The 17,810-nt window shown below is 39.9% G+C and overlaps 2 protein-coding genes and 1 pseudogene across 2 annotated transcripts in view; all 3 read left to right on the forward strand.

The window, feature by feature from the left end:
• Positions 1–17,810, forward strand: part of LOC115187368 (deleted in malignant brain tumors 1 protein-like) — a 153,131-nt pseudogene that overhangs the window by 109,387 nt on the left and 25,934 nt on the right.
• Positions 1–17,810, forward strand: part of LOC115187372 (high affinity choline transporter 1) — a 301,018-nt gene that overhangs the window by 78,064 nt on the left and 205,144 nt on the right. The window lies entirely within an intron of this gene.
• On the forward strand, positions 5,354–5,851 carry LOC115187408 (zinc finger protein 436-like; the record flags this gene model as incomplete). Its single annotated transcript, XM_029746497.1, has 1 exon — positions 5,354–5,851. A coding segment is annotated over one exon (498 nt), but the record flags the coding sequence as incomplete, so codon positions are not given.

Genomic DNA, 17,810 nt, shown 5'->3' on the forward strand with positions numbered 1-17,810 from the left:
CAAAATGACTCCAAAGGATTTGAATTTGTTTAAAGTCCATATTGATACAGAAACACTAAACCATGATTTAGATGTATTAAGAACAAGTTGATTGACAAAGTCATGAAAAATTGGAAGAATTGAATAAATCACATTTTGGCTATGATAAAAGATATGCCTCTGGGGTCAAAATGATCCATGTCAGAAGTATGGTTCAATGCAAATATGTAGTGGGTCTAAAGTTTGATTCGTTTTTAATGAGTGATAATTTAAAACAATCAACACATGCTTCTCTTTGAACGACTTAATATAATAATCAACTTTTTTGAAATATATGAAAAATTAACTTTTGGTTCCTCAACTGCGTTGCCCACTCCAGTCAGCAGATGGCGATGTGCGTCTTTTAGGTTCAGGCGACGCTGCCAGTGTGACGTATAATCTAGTGGACGGGACGCTCCTTCAACAACAACAGTTAGTCAGACACCTCGGTAGCTTTCTAGCAAACATAGCTACAACATTCACGCTCTTTACACTGTTTTGGTGTATTTTAGTCGCTGTGTATTAAACACACTTCTGTCGTATGTACTTGTTGGCCCATTTAATTATATATTTACGTTGTTTATCAGCTAGCTGGTTTGCTAAATTAGCTTAGAACCAGGCTAGTCGCTAATGCTATCTAGCTAACATCCCCGACCATGAGTTCACTAAGCTACTCTCCTCCTGCTAAAGAAGAGGAGGACTGCAGGACGGAGAAAGAAGTGAAGGAGGAGGAGGAAGAGAAGGATGTTACAATACAAAAACAAGTAGAGGGTGAAGCTGTTACCGTGAAAGAAGAAGAGAAAGACGTTTCAGTGAAAGAAAAGGAAGACTCGTTCAGACTGAAAGAGGAGGAGGATTTTACAGTAAAAGAAGAGGAGGCGGAGAGAGAGGAGGATGCAGTTTTTGGAGTGAAAGAGGAGGGGGAGATGACTGTCACATCGAAAATGGAGGAGAAGGAAGAAGAGGAGGGAACTGGACATCTGGGCCCGGTTTCCCAAACGCATCTTAAGGCATCCTATGGTTCTGACGGGGAACTTAGCCGTAAGATGGTTTTGAGAAACCGGGACCTGATTAACACTAGTAAGTACTGTCTTAAAAACAGAGGCACAAACTCTGCAGTTGTGAAACTGATGTGTGGTGTTAAAGGGAAAATATGCCAATTGCTACATTTATATTATTTATTTATAGCCATTGATTCTTGAAGAATATATCACATGCCACATGAGCTTAGTTGTACCACATCAGAACCCCAAATAAGCTTTTTTTACGCCAATGTTTAGAAACAATGTAAATCAACACTGTATAGCCTCAACATGGTTAAAACTATAATGTTGATATCATGGATGGTCAGTCCTTGCATCCATAGGTCTGTCTATGACTTTTAGAGTAGTTACATTTCTCCAGCCCCATCCATCATCTTATTACCTAAACAGTGGTGGAATGACATCTTTGTTATTGTTTGAACTGCAGATTGGTTGGTTGATTGATTTGGCTTTTTTAAAGGGACAACCTAGGATTTAAACAGCAACAAAATGGCTGCCCTGAGACTTGGTTTGGTAAACAGCTGAGGGATGGGGGCTGGAGAAATGTAACCACTCTCAAATTCATAGAGAAAGCTATTGTAGCAACCTTAACCCAAAAGCTAGCGACCTCGTCAAGAAGTTCAGACATCTTGGCGTAACAGTTATAAGGTGTTGGCTTGACAGTCGCTGGACCCATGTTTGAGTTCATCTCAGGGCTACCCCCTGAATTCACTACACTATGAATACGAGGACTGGCCATCCATAAGGTCAACATGATGGTTTTAACCTAGCCTTGGGGCTGGGCAGTATACTGTATTTTACCATATACCAGTATTGATGGTTTTAACCTAGGCTTGGGGCTGGGCAGTATACTGTATTTTACCATATACCAGTATTGATGCGCGGACTGCTTTGGTTTTTTACTTTACCTTCTATAAGGGTATTTCAGTGTTTGGTTTGTTAAATGTGATGAACAACTCCGGGGCGTATAATGGCACTTTATATAGTTTAGTCCTTGAGTCATCTCTCTCCCTCCTGTCAATGAATGTTCCACCCTCAGAGATGCAATGGTCTCCTAGCCAGTTATGGAGGGCTAAACGTCTGCTGAACTGTTCAATGTCACGATTTAGGAAGGGCAGAGGGACAGATATTATGGGGTGTTTGTTGGTGTCAAGTAGAGACCCAATCAGTTCTTTAAAATGACTGACTATTAGCCAAAACAATGTTTTCATTTGTATTTGTTTTCTCAGTCAGCTGCCCAGGAAAGGGCAAGGAATGGCCCTTATTAATATATGTAGCCTTAGAAATAAGGTTCATGAAATCAATAACTTGTTAACATTGGATAACATTCATATACTGGCCACCTCTGAAACTCACTTAGATAATTCCTTTGATACAGCAGGAGCGATACAGGGATATAACATCTACATAAAAGACAGGAATGCCAATGGGGGAGGTGTTGCTGTATATGTTCTAGGACTGTCCCCGACAGGAGAAAATCAAATACTAATCTTGGTCAACCAAGAGTCGTGTTTCCTTTCTAAGCAATCGATTGGTTGAAATGTTATAATGTGTATTTTCCCATAAATATACACACCCCATGTGTTTTAATAAAATCAACTATGTACTGAACTGGTCTGATGCTTTAAGCAAGCTGTTTGATTAAATAATTAAGACACACAAATGACTCGAGGGAGCCAGAGATCAAGATAGCCTAACCAGAAGAAAAAAAACCTCTTCCTTAGCCTACTCCTCCCACTGCTGCTGGCCTTCGTAAATTCTGACCTTATGCTCCTAAAGTTTCTGGTTATAGGCTACACCAGCAGACATTATGCTCCTAAAGTTTCTGGTAATAGACTACACCAGCAGTCGTTATGCTACTATAGTTTCTGGTAATAGGCTACACCAGCAGTCGTTATGCTCCTATAGTTTCTGGTAATAGGCTACACCAGCAGTCGTTATGCTCCTATAGTTTCTGGTAATAGGCTTCACCAGCAGTCGTTATGCTCCTATAGTTTCTGGTAATAGGCTACACCAGCAGACGTTATGCTCCTATAGTTTCTGGTAATAGGCTACACCAGCAGTCGTTATGCTCCTATAGTTTCTGGTAATAGGCTACACCAGCAGTCGGCAACCTTTTCCAATTTATCTGACCATTTCTACTGATCTGGTGCCAGTTTGGATTTTCATATTCACATTTTACTGGAACAGTTTCATTTCATTTGTAGTCGCCTTTGTATCTCAACATCATTCTGTGGTAAATCTATATTCTATCTAAATGAAAATTATACAAATATAAAATAAATGTTTATTGCCATTGCTAACTATGTAAAAATAGCCCACATAAAGCCAGAACATTTAAACATTGCAGCCATTAGTTAGAAAATATCCGGATAAAAAATAAATATGCTATAAATCACATTGGCTACGCCTGTCTACAACAAACATGAAACATTTTATCAACTATCACCTGGGTCGGCCCAAAACTCAGGATAGCAAGCTTGCAACATTGTATAAAATATTCTGGGCCCTCAGAGTTTCCCACGCCAGTGAGTTGTACAGACACAGCTGTAAACTATTTGTTCAAGGGATAAGAAGTAATCAGGTATTTTATGACATTTGCACTGGATCATTTCTCCCTTTCATGCCGAGTGGTTATCGAAAGGACGAGAGCTGGAAATATTTTACGATCAGAAATACTATCAGACATCCCCAAATGGGCACATTTATAGGCCTACATTTGCGCGCAGGCCAGGTAGACTAATCCTACTGCTATATGCGTATTCAGGTGTGCGTCCTTACTCAACATTGGCAGGAGTGTTTCAAACGAAAGACAATGAATAAATTGACAAAACTGACATATCTTGCAAGGTCAGGTCTGGGTGATCTGCCATGGGCCGTTTCAATTAGTGTCCGTTTGGGTCGGCATGGGGAATGATTGTATTTCCCCATCGTATGTTGTACCGAAGTTGACCGACTGAAAGGGAGCGTAACTTTGTGACTATAACTACTGTTCCCTGAAGGAGGTACAACACCTGTTTGGCCCTGCCACTTCCTGGGTCGGTGAAGAGCCGTATTATATTGAAGGAATAAATCCGAGCCTCACGGTCATCACCTGTGAAAGGTGGGGCTTCCAGCGAGGGGTGGATTTAATAGTATGTTGTACCTAGTTTCCCTCCTTCAGGGAACATTAGTTATAGTCATAACGTGTGGATTTAATAGTATGTTGTACCTCGTTTCCCTCCTTCAGGGAACATTAGTTATAGTCATAACGTCACGCTTGTCATATGATTAACTTCAACTTAAATACGGGATCTTGCTGTCGGACAGTTTTGTATTCAGATCTCTGAAATGCACTCTAACTACGTAACGTTTAGTGTCTCCTTGTATTACTCTGGGAAAACCGTTTTCTTGGGCACAGAAATCCAAAATAATTTCAGAGTTTGGTAAATCCAATGGTTCTGGGTCACCTTAATTTTATAGACGTTGGACGTTGGATCCAACATCCCTAATGAATTGATGTTTATAATGTGTTGTTGTCTGCTTGATTTACAGTAGCGTCTCGTTACTCTGTAGGTCTATGTTGTTGTTAGGTGAAGTTATGGGTCCTACAGTAGGTCTATGTTATTGTTAGGTGAAGGTATGGGTCCTACAGTAGGTCTATGTTGTTGTTAGGTGAAGTTATGGGTCCTACAGTAGGTCTATGTTGTTGTTAGGTGAAGTTATGGGTCCTACAGTAGGTCTATGGTATTGGTATAACTAGCGGTTTCCTCATTAGCATGGAGGAGTTTCTACAACCAAATTGCGTGTGCATTGCCCTCGTTTGCCTATTTTAGCAAACACAGAAAGGGACCTATATTGGTGACCAAAGGTTGCCTGGCACACTGCTTAGGGGTTCAGTAACTGTAATAACTTATTTCTAGCCTATAATCATCGATGTTATGTGAAAACAAGACAAAATATAACTATTGTTGCCCACTTGACTGTCTTAAGACAATTGTTAAAAATTGTAACATTCATTGCAGATGTCAATTGTTGTACAACATCATGGCTACGCTGTTGGCATCACCTTTTACAGTGGGTTTCTGCTGTTGTGGGCCTTTAACCATCTGTCTGGCTTTGTTGTTCACACAGGAGCGAGACGTGACTATCGTGGATCCTCTGGGGAGCCTCAACAACATTATGAAGCTGACGAGGCAGAGAAGAGTCCCTCCCGATCAGAACACCTCAAGAAACACCAGCGGAGACCCACAGGGAAGAAATCTCACTGCTGCTCTGACTGTGGGAAAGGTTGCAAATCTTCATCAGAACTTAAAATACACCAGCGAGTACACACAGGAGAGAAATCTCACCACTGTTTTGATTGTGGGAAGAGTTACTTAAGATCAAATTCACTAAAAGTACACATGAGAATTCACACTGGAGAGAAACCTTATAGCTGTGATCAATGTGGGAAGAGTTTTACTACATCTAGCCATCGGATTGTACACCAGAGAACACACACAGGAGACAAATCTTATAGCTGTAATCAATGTGGGAAGAGTTTTACTCAGTCAAGCAGCCTGTTATCGCACCAGAGAAAACACACAGGAGAGAAACCTTATAGCTGTGATCAATGTGGGAAGAGTTTTACTCAGTCAAGCAACCTGGTATCACACCAGAGAACACACACAGGAGAGAAACCTTATAGCTGTGATCAATGTGGGAAGAGTTTTACTACATCTAGCCATCTGATTATACACCAGAGAACACACACAGGAGAGAAACCTTATACCTGTGGTCAATGTGGGAAGAGTTTTACTACATCTAGCCATCTGATTGTACACCAGAGAACACACACAGGAGAGAAATTGTATATCTGTGGTCAATGTGGGAAGAGTTTTACTACATCTAGCTATCTGTCTATACACCAGAGAACACACCCAGGAGAGAAACCTCATAGCTGTGATCAATGTGACAAGAGATACTCTGATAAAATATCTCTGATCAAACATCAGAAAATACATACATGAAGCAGTTTTTTCATGATATCAATGAAATGATGTCACAATGTAGAATGTTTTAACATTGTACCTGGAGTATTTTAATGATGTCACAATGTAGAATGTTTTAACATTGTACCTGGGGTATTTTAATGATGTCATAATGTAGAATGTTTTAACATTGTAGTTGGAGTATTTTAATTATGTTACAATGTAGAACCCTAATCGTTTGCCCCCTGTTCTATTGATTTCAGCATGATATGGATATTAGCCTCATCAGGGGAAAAATCCAGCCTCTGAATTGATAGAGTACTATTTATATGATTTAACAAAACGTGACTAACAAAAAAAGAGCTGTGTTACACTTACAACGTTGGTGACCCACTTGAATCAAAATGTAGCTAGATGTTTTCTACAAGTTGTCCTCTAACCAGTGATGTACACATTATTCCCAGATTCCATGTGGTTTTTGAGCTGTTAGTTTTAACAGGATGTGCAACCTCTTCTCCCCACTCTCAATAAATTGATTTCAACATGATATCGATGAGTAATGACAAATAAGTGTTGCGTTCCTTTGTTTAGCGACCTCTAAATTTAAATGCATCACTCCAAAATGTAGCTGACTGTCTTCTGCAGGTTGTCCTCTAACCAGTGAGGTAAAATATATCTCCCATTTCCATGTGTTGTTTTAGTTGTGTTAGTTTCAACTGCACATAAAACCTGATTTCCCCCCTAATTGATATCAGTGATTTATTGCTACTTGTCAAAACAACAGCGTTTCTGGTGCTTGTGAATTTTAAAAGGTGCTTGTTTAAAAAGTAATATGATTATTATACAAGTAATATGATTATTGTTGCAGATATTTGTGCAGATAGTACATTTTATGTTTAGGTTTTTAATATCACAAACTGTTTCTGCATATTGGTTATTGATTTGAACACATTAAAACTGTGTTTTGACATTGGGCTATCCCACCTAGCAAAATGTAATTGAAAAGAAGACTATACCCGAGGTCCAATATACGTTTGGTTTTAGTTGAAAGTTTAACATTTTTATTTTTGGGTTGTTATTAAAATGACTTGAAAACAACTTAATTTCAAAGTTCTTGCAGTCTATACACATGGACTGTTGTGGAAATATTGAATGAAATATTTCACCAGTGACACCTCTTGCACTGAGATGCAGTGTCTTAAATACATAAACATAAATAAAATGCTTTAAATACAACTGGTGTAGACTTTACTGTGAAATGCTCACGAAACCCTTCCCAACGATGAAGAGTTAAAACATTATACCTTTTATGTGGTACATTTTCACATCTCATAGTACAGAACTCCTAACTGGTCAGCTTGTATCACAGACAGTCTTTCATTCAAAACCTGTCATTCATTCATCTGGATTGTAAACATCTCTCACCACACAACCATTAATTCAATATATATGTTTATTGATAAATGTAATGAGAACATTGGTTTAACCTCTTACATCTAGACGTTCCGCTAGCGGAACACCTGCTCCAATATCCAATGATGGGCGTGGCGCGAACTCCTCGAAAATCCGAAAACTTCAATTTTTCAAACATATTACTATTTTACACCATTTTAAAGACAAGACTCTCCAAGAAACAAATACTCCAGACAGCATCACAGGTGATATTCTCCTGGACCAGACAGCATCACAGGTGATTTTCTCCTGGACCAGACAGCATCACAGGTGATATTCTCCTGGACCAGACAGCATCACAGGTGATATTCTCCTGGACCAGACAGCGTCACAGGTGATATTCTCCTGGACCAGACAGCATCACAGGTGGTATTCTCCTGGACCAGACAGCTGCGGGGATACACTATTTATACAATAGAATTTGGACACCCCTTCAAATTAGTAGATTGGGCTATTTCAGCCACACCAGTTGCTGACAGGTGTATAAAAATGATCACACAGCCATGAAATCTCCGTAGACAAACATTGGCAGTAGAATGGCCTTACTGAAGTAACTTTCAACGTAGCACCGTCATAGGATGGCACCTTTCCAACAAGTCAGTTTGTGGAATTTCTGACGTTCTAGAGCTTCCCCGGTCAACTGTAAGTGCTGTTATTGTGAAGTGGAAACATCTAGGACCAACAATGGCTCAGCCAAGAAGTAGTGGGCCACACAAGCTCACAGAACACGACTGCTGAGTGCTGAAGCGTGTAATGCGTAAAAATCATCTGTACTTGGTTGCAACACTCATTCACTTCTATGGGCTAGGTGGGACGCAACCCTATCAACAGCAGGTGAAATATCAAGGGCGCCAAATTTGAAAACAATTAAATGTCATAATTCAAATTTCTCAAACATACAACTATCTTACACCCTTTGAAAGATAAACATCTCCTTAATCTAACCACGTTGTCCGATTTCAAAAAGGCTTTACGGCAAAAGCATAAAGTTAGATTATGTTAGGACAGTACATTGAAAATAGCTGTGTGTAATTTTTTGTCAATGCAAAGACAGGCGTCACCAAAAGCAGAAAAAACCAGCTAAAATTATGCACTAACCTTCATCACTAACCTTCATGACAATCTTCATCAGATGACACTCCTAGGACATTATGTTAGACAATACATGCATTTTTTGTTCTATCAAGTTCATATTTATATCCAAAAACAGCGTTTTACAATGGCGTTGATGTTGAGAAAATATTTTCCCTCCAATACCGCCAGTCAATCAGCACAACAAATTAAATAATTACTATTCGAAAACATTGGTAAAATATTATATTGTCATTCAAAGAATTCTAGATGAACATCTCGTGAACGCAACCGCATTGCCAGATATAAAAATAACTTTATTGCAAAGTGTGATTTCCCAGTAATCTGAGCACTGCGCTCAGAAAAATAGGCTTGGCGATACAGACTAGGCGCCATGTTGGAGAGATCTAAAATCAAAAATACTATGTAAATATTCCCTTACCTTTGATTATCTTCATCAGAAGGCACTTCCAGGTATCCCAGGTCCATAGCAAATGTAGTTTTGTTCGAAAAAGCTCATAATTTATGTCCAAAAAGCTTTGTTTTGTTAGCGCGTCCTGTAGGCTACTCAAAAACATGAACGACGCCCGCCGGACTTGTCTTCACCAAAGAGGGAAAAAAATATATTTACGTTCGTTCAAACATGTCAAACGTTGTATAGCATAAATCATTAGGGCCTTTTTCAATCAGAACTTCAATAATATTCAAGGCGGACGATTGCATTCTCTTTTAAAACGTATTGGAACGAGAGTACCCAAACATGCACTCGCGCGCCAGAGCAGTATAGGCCATCTGCTTATGACCAACGTTCCAAGTCTCTTGTTCGGTCAGTTTTCACAGTAGAAGACTCAAACCACTTTGTAAAGACTGGTGACATCTAGTGGATGGCGTAGGAAGTGCTCAATGATTAATAAGTCCCTGTGTGTTTCAATTCAACACATCAGATATCCACATCCTGTCAGAATTTGTCTCAGGGTTTTGACTGCCATATGAGTTCTGTTATACTTACAAACACCAAACAGTTTTAGAAAATTCAGAGTGTTTTCTATCCAAATCTGTTAATAATATGGATTTCCTAGCTTCTGAGTTGGTGTAGGAGGCAGTTAAAAATGGGCACATATTTTTTTCAAAATTGTCAATACTGCCCCCTAGCCCCAACAGGCTAACAAGTTCCAAACTGCCTCTGGAAGCAACATCAGCACAAGAAACTGTTTGTCAGGAGCTTCATGAAATGGGTTTCCATGGCCGAGCAGCTGCATACAAGCCTAAGATCAGTATGGGCAATGTCAAGCGTCGGCTTGAGTGGTGTAAAACTCACAGCCATTGGACTCTGGAGCAGTGGAAACATATTCTCTGGAGTAATGAATCATGCTTCACCTTCTAGCAATCCGACGGACTAATCTGGGTTTGGCGGATGCCAGGAGAATGTTTCCTGCCCCAAAGCATAGTGCCAACTGTAAAGTTTGGTAGAATAATGGTCTGGGGTTGTTTTTCATGGTTTGGGCCCCTTAGTTCCAGTGAAGGGAAATCTTAATGCTACAGCATACAATGACATTCTAGAGGAATCTGTGCTTCCAACTTTGTGGCAACAGTTTGGGGAAGGCCCTTTCCTGTTTCAGCATGACAATGCCCCGGTACGCATAGCGAGTTCCATACATGAATGGTTAGTCGAGATTGGTGTGGAAGAACTTCAGAAGCCCTGACCTCAACGACGTCAAACGACTTTGGGATGAAGTGGAACGCCGACTGCGAGCCAGGCCTAATCGCCCAACATCAGTGCCCGACCTCACTAATGCTCTTGTGGCTGAATGGAAGCAAGTCCCCGCAGCAATGTTTCAACATCTAGTGGAAAGCCTTCCCAAAAGAGTGGAGGCTGTTATAGCTGCAAAGGGGGACCAACTCCATGCAAATGCCCATGATTTTGGAATGAAATGTTTGACAAGCATGTGTCCACATGCTTTTGTTGATTTGGTGTATATACTGCAGACAGACATACAGACGGACAGACAGACCTACAACTCACCCCTCCACTCTCTCCTTGAGTCCATCCCACAGACAGACCGACAGACCAACTGTTAAAGGAATTTTATATATTTGATGATAATAATCAATAATCAATTCGCCTTGACTAATGCCCAAGGTTTGTAAGACAATGGGTTAAAATAATTAGGCAAGGACTCAGCTTTCTGCAAAAGGTTTCTGTAGCTTTATTCATGAGAACGTTCTGAGGTCAGGATAACAAAACAGTCATTATATAGTTCTTGCTTTCTTACGCACATGCATTTACACACAAACTGTTGGTGACCTGCATCCCCCATAGACTTCACACACTTGTTTATCACTATCCAGAGCTCAGCCTGTTCTTTTCCCTCAAGGTTAGGAATTCTTTGAAGCTTTTACTCCCTTGACCATCTGTCCCTCTATCTCTCTATACTAATTGCATACACACATTTCTTTCCCTCTCCAGTGGTTCCTGGACTTTCCGGAACTAATCAGACTAATCGATCCCTACATTGATCATTACATTGATTATTCATTAACCATGCTGTATGACTAATAATTCATCATGGTTTATTGATTCATTTACCTTTATTAGATAATTCTCTTATCAATTCCACCCTTAAATGATTCAATAATTCACCATGATATGATCAGATGCTACTAATCACACGCTATATGTAAATACAATAATCACACGCTATATGGAAATACATCACACGCTATATGGAAATACAATAATCACACGCTATATGGAAATACATCACACGCTATATGGGATTACCTAATGATGATCACATACTATGAGTAATCACTAACAATCTCATGCTATATGGAAATAAATTGTGATACAAGGATTAAACAAGTCCAATACATGAATATTCCTCCTACTCCTCCATTACTGTCCTAGGCCTATTTCCAATTATGACACTTCTGTTTAGGATTTTCATCATAATTTTCATTAAAGGAACAGTGAATCTAAATGTTGAAAATCGTTTCATCAAACATTGGCTCCTCGTTATTGAAAGAGACGGAGCCATCTTCCTGGCCTGGAGGCCCGCATTCGCCATCCCACTGATCGGAGCTCGGTATTGGTCCATATCTCACCATCTGCTGCATCATTGATCTTTCTAGAGTCCTGGTGATTAAACCTCTCACACATGGGACGAGACAACATCCACACAACACAAACACACTCATACAGGTGAAAGCAGCCCATAATACAGTTCTTACAACACTTTTCCATTTCCCAAACATGGGATGTGTTCTCAGGAATGTACGTGTATCGCTGAACCTAATCATTCTACCTACACCATCCTCTTCTGCCCGTAACCTATCGAGAGTCAGTCTATTTTACCAGGTCATGAGGGAGGTGGTGGATAATTGGTCAGAGAACCTCTTTACTGCATCCCCGGTTTCATTCATGAATCTCTGTTGATTATAAAAGATGTCATTAATTCAATCCACATTTCTATTTATTGTCAACCACCAAAATAATGTAGTGTTAAAGCCTTCACATATTTGATTCATAGCTTTGTATTCATCTGGAACTTCCCTGAGGATGCCAATAGCATCCATCTAGACAAAGCTACTCCCATCCTGGTCAAAACTCCTCCTGTGCCTACTTTAGCCTCCTATAACTGGCCTCTGATGACTAATTCGAACTGGTTGGACCTATAACCCCAGGGCGCAAGCTAACCATCCTTCGTGGTAATTTCTGTCGTATGCGTCCTTTGCTGGTACTTGCCCACCCTTCATCAGTTATAGGTGCTGTGAGGTTAAACATTTTCTATTCATCTTTCAAACCTAAGTCAGTCACATTCACGATTACTTTCAGCCATTAAAGTCATCTTGAGTTCTCGGTGCCATTCTTGTATCTATAACACTGGTGCTCATCAGGAGTTAAGGTGAACCGAGGTGGGTTGGCTGAATACTTCAATCTGGCCAACCCCAATTCCTGTACAGTTGTCTTCTTTCCCAGGAAATTGTTTAATGTTTACCTTAAATCCTACATCTTGATCTTCTTTGACTCCTTATTCTGTAAGTCACTCATCAGTGTATGATATAGTTTATCTTCTACTTCTTCTCAATGACAACGGTATCGTATGATTAGTGCCAGAAGGTGGTGGATCTGAATGTATCAGTCAGATTAGACTATGATGCAGCTCAGAGTCTCTACTCTTCCCAAAAACCGTCAACCCTCTCCTGCCCTTAGTCTCTCTGCTAGGTACCACCCCATACTCACACCTCTAGGAGCACACACAGTGATGAACGGTCGGGATAGGAAATCTTCGTTAAGGAGGTAGCCCCCGGACCCTGTTGGTATCGGTTCTTCTCCTAACTCTGTGTGTGATCAACAGTGTTCATATGTGTACATACCTCCTTGCAGTGGGTAACGTGGACCCAAGTGACTCTCTCAGCTTTTCTAATGGCAAAAAGCAGTGGTTTAACAGAACCTGGTATGGGCCTTCCCCACGGTGTTGCTTCCAGTTTTTTCTCCTCAGGGACTGGATCCACACCCAGTCTCCTGGTTGGATTGAGTGAATCACCTTCTCCTGTAATTCACCTGTTGGACACAAAATCTTGGACATACGGGTTTGGTTAACCTGTTAGGGTATAGGGGGCAGTATTTTCACGGCTGGATAAAAAAATGTACCCGATTTAATCTGGTTACTAATCCTACCCAGTAACTACAATATGCATATACTTATTATATATGGATAGAAAACACCCTAAAGTTTCTAAAACTGTTTGAATGGTGTCTGTGAGTATAACAGAACTCATTTGGCAGGCAAAACCCTGAGACAGATTCTGACAGGAAGTGGATACCTGATGTGTTGAATTGACTTTAAGCCTATACCATTGAAAAACAAAGGGAAGGAGGAATATTTTGGCACTTCCTATTGCTTCCACAAGATGTCCCCAGCCTTTACAAAGTGTTTTGAGTCTTCTACAGTGAGATCTGACTGAAGAAGAGCGTTGGAACGGCGATGGCCCATTAGACACCTGGCGCGCGATTTGATGGTGGGTACTCTCATTCCGAAACGTTTTAAAAGAGAACCCAATGGTCCGCCTTGAATTTTATTCATGTTCTGGTTAAAAAAGGCCCTAATGATTTATGCGATACAACGTTTGACATGTTTGAATGAACGAAAATATATTTTTTCCGTTCTTGAAGTGAAGTGAAGTCCGGCTGGCTTAGATCATGTGCTACAACACGGAGGTTTTTGGACATAAATGATGAGCTTTTTTGAACAAAACTACATTCGTTATGGACCTGGGATTCTTTGGAAGTGACATCTGATGAAGAGAATCAAAGGTAATGGATTATTTACATAGTATTTTCGATTTTAGATCTCTCCAACATGGCGGTTAGTCTGTATCGCAATGCGTATTTTTCTGGCGCAGTGCTCAAATTATTGCAAAGTGTGATTTCCCAGTAAGGTTAATTTTAAATCTGGCAAGTCCATTGCGTTCAAGAGATGTAAATCTATAATTCTTTGAATGACAATATAATATTTTACCAATGTTTTCTAATATTAATTAATTATTTTGTTGTCATGACTTGACTGCCGGTATTGGAGGGAAACGATTTCCTGAACATCAACGCCATAGTAAAACGCTGTTTTTAGATATAAATATGAACTTGATAGAACTAAAAATGCATGCATTGTCTAACATAATGTCCTAGGAGTGTCATCTGATGGAGATTGTAAAAGGTTAGTGCATAATTTTAGCTGATTTCATGGTTTTGGTGACGCCTGTCTTTGAATCGACAATACACTACACACAGCTATTGTCAATGTACTCTCCTAACATAACCTAACTTTATGCTTTCCCCGTAAAACCTTTTTGAAATCGGTAAACGTGGTTAGATTAAGAAGATGTTTATCTTTCAAAGGGTGCCAGATAGTTGTATGTTTGAAAAACTTGAATTTTGACATTTATTTGGTTTCAAATTTGCCGCTCTTGAAATGCACCTGCTGTTGATAGGGTGCGCCATGGGTGGCACGCTAACGTCCCACATAGCCCCAAGAAGTTAACAAACAGTCTTCTCATGTGCTCTGCTAGTATTTCTTCAACTTCTATGTCTACCTGTTCTGGTATCTCTAACTCTGTCATTCTATAGGCTCTACCTGAATAGCTAAACTGTCATCCATCATTTAAAGAGATGGCTCCTAGTAAACCAACTCTAGGGATAATATCTTGACTTAATATTTTAGCTACCATAATCATGTCCACCAAGTAAGTTGGGAACGCTTCTACCCATTTGCTATACTTATCTATTATTGTTAAACACCCCTTCTTCCCCTCATTTCAGAATATTTCAATAAGTCCAATTCCAAATGTTGGAATGGATCTTCTTACAAAAAATGTTTTGTTTAAGTAATTATCCTCTAGGCCATCACTCTTTCCTAACTACTCTACTATACTTCCCTCCCCTTGATACATTGCTTAGCCTATGTATCAATATTGCTGCGTATCCATACAATGTCTTTGGTAGGATAAGTAAATTATCCTTCTGTCAGACCTTCTCTTATAGGATGCCACCTTTCATTTTCCACATGTCCAATTCTCCCTGGGGCCTTCATCCTCAGCTATTCTGTAACAATTCTCTGTCAAGTGTTTTATCTTCTTTAAGATGTATCTGTGCTGTTTTGTATGGTTTTAAATGTCTATGTGCTTGTCTGTGTAAATAGTAACTTTTCTCTCCTTTCTTATTTCACCGGTTCTAGTCAATGCTACTATTTCGGCCTACTGTGCAGAATAGTGTCTGGGCAATGGTTCAGTGTCTAACACCTGAAACCAACTAAGCTTTCATATCTCCTCCTAGCGAATTTACCAAACATAAACTTAAAATCAAAACTAAAATACATGCCTGCCAATGGAGCCGATAGTCTCTCCATGAATTAATATCCTAAAGCTAAGTGAACCAAATTCTCTTCCTATCTACTCCTGCTGGCCCCCCTTCTTCTTCCTGCTACTCCCCAACCCTCAAGGTTTCAGCCGTGCAGGGGAGGATCTCTCTGTCTGCCCTTCTATCTGTCTCCAGCTTTTTCTCATAATATGGTTGTTTCCAAATATTGACTAAATGTCTCATTGTCTCCTTGGTTGCACTCCTGAACTTTAGAAAAATCAACCTGTCTAGATATTGCATATCTACTAAAATGTAACTCGATACCCTCCATAATCCTGGTTCACCTACAGATGTCATGTATCCCTGTCCTGTTGACATAAGTCTACCATTATTAAACTTTTTCACAACAAAATATAGTAATACTAGTATATCAATTCCACAGCCTTGTTGTGTTAAATCTCTTACACTGAATTCAACAACAGCTGACTTCCTAAGGGAAAATAAACGTATCTAGATCATGTAAAAAATACCCCTGCTACTGGTCAAAATATTTTCAAATCACATAATCAGATCAAAATGACTCATCTGATTTACTCCACCAAGAAAAAATATTTTACCCTTAATGTTCTAGGAAAATAGACTTAAGGAAGCCTACCCTTAGTCTAAGGCTTTGCCCTTTTAGTCCTATCATTGGTTCAAATTATCAATTGTGTCTAAGAGCTTTAACTCCATCATAATTATCAGTTCTACAAATTCCCTTAAAATCAATATCACCAATGACCTTAAATTCACCATCCAAATGGCTTTTCAATGTGGCTGATCAGACCACACAGGGAAGCCACTAGAGGGGTCAAAAAGTCATACCACCCTTTCAGAACCGTGTTTCTTACTACATTAAACAAATTAAGGCTTAGAACTTCATCTACATTTTGTATCCCAGGTTCCCAGAACATTCCCTATCAAAAGAATTTCATGTGTTTATTAAAACTCAGAAAACAAAACTTCCAAAATGCCATACGTGTATACCCCTTTAAGATATCATGTCCCTAGGAATGTTTTATTTATTTATTTTTTCCAAAGAGAGCTAAGCGCTTCTTTTTCCATAAAATAACCACTTGGTCAGCGTTTCATCCTACCACCCTGATTCAGAAACCCCAAAGTTGACTATAAACAAAACCTAATAATACTTATAATTCCATTGTACTCCCCCCCATCATTAGTTTTAAACTTCTTCAATGGTTTATGTGATTGAACATGCCTTTCTGTGGGCGCCTGACCTTCTCTCTGTATTTGTCTCGACCCCCTCTCTGGCCTCTCTTACTCCCCTCAGATCTGCTAGCCCCCACCCTACGAGGTTCTGTTTGGTGGCACGATTTATCTCGGGACGCATTCCACTGAGGAAAGCAATTTTTAATTGCTGATAATACGGGGCATCAAATCCATCCACTACCGGGGATTCTATTAACCCACTATTAGCGTTGGACACGTCCTTTAATCTCTCTAGGTATTGGTTTATAGTCTTATGAAATGTCCAAGGGTTTAAAAAAAATATCATGTATATCGCCACAATTCTGTCGCAATTATTAATTTCCGCTCCTTATAATTCATTAGATTTAAGTAACTGCCTTTTCCTTGATTCCGTCATTCAAATACAACTTCCATTCTCTATAAATCCTTTAAGCAGGCCATTTAGACCACAAACAACGTACTTTATCGAATTCGCCTCGCTATTATTTTGAAAGAATCTGTCTTCCTACTTAAACTAAACAAGCTATCAAAACATTCGGTTTCTATCTTAAACAAACACTAACAACCGTATCGTTCCAGTCAAAACATAACAATAATTACATTTAATTTTAGTCCCATGGTGCATGGGCTGGGATCCGAACACGTGTCCCCTGCATGGCAGGCAAGAATTCTACCACTGAACCACAATGCTATTGTTCATGTTTACAATTTCGGTAGATGTTTCCTACTCGGTTACAATGTTCACAGTCTCTGGCGAAATGTCCTGTTCTATCGCAATTAAAACATCTCCTCTCTCCGTCTTTGTCAGCGCGTCTCCCTGTTTTTCCCCTTCGGTCTACAGTGTCTCTATCCACTTTTCTCAATAAGTTTGCTAAACCCTGTTCTCCTCTCTGTCTATCCCTAAACTGTCTCTGTCTACGGTTCCTTGGTGGGGCCTTACAATCCTCTGCCATGTGGCTGGTTATATTGCAGTTGTAGCACTTTCTGTCCTCGGGTTCTATCCACTTTCTACATAAGTTTGTTAAAACCTGTTCTCTTTTCTGTGTCTCTTCCTCTCTACCTCCCTTCGTTACCAAAATCATTGTTAGCAACGCCCTTATCCCTGTGCCCCTCCGCTCTCTTCCTAGCTTCTGCCAGCCAAACACGAGCGGTGTCAAGGCCTTCTGTGCG

The sequence above is a fragment of the Salmo trutta genome, unplaced genomic scaffold (assembly GCF_901001165.1).
Source record: "Salmo trutta unplaced genomic scaffold, fSalTru1.1, whole genome shotgun sequence".
Lineage (NCBI taxonomy): Eukaryota > Metazoa > Chordata > Actinopteri > Salmoniformes > Salmonidae > Salmo > Salmo trutta.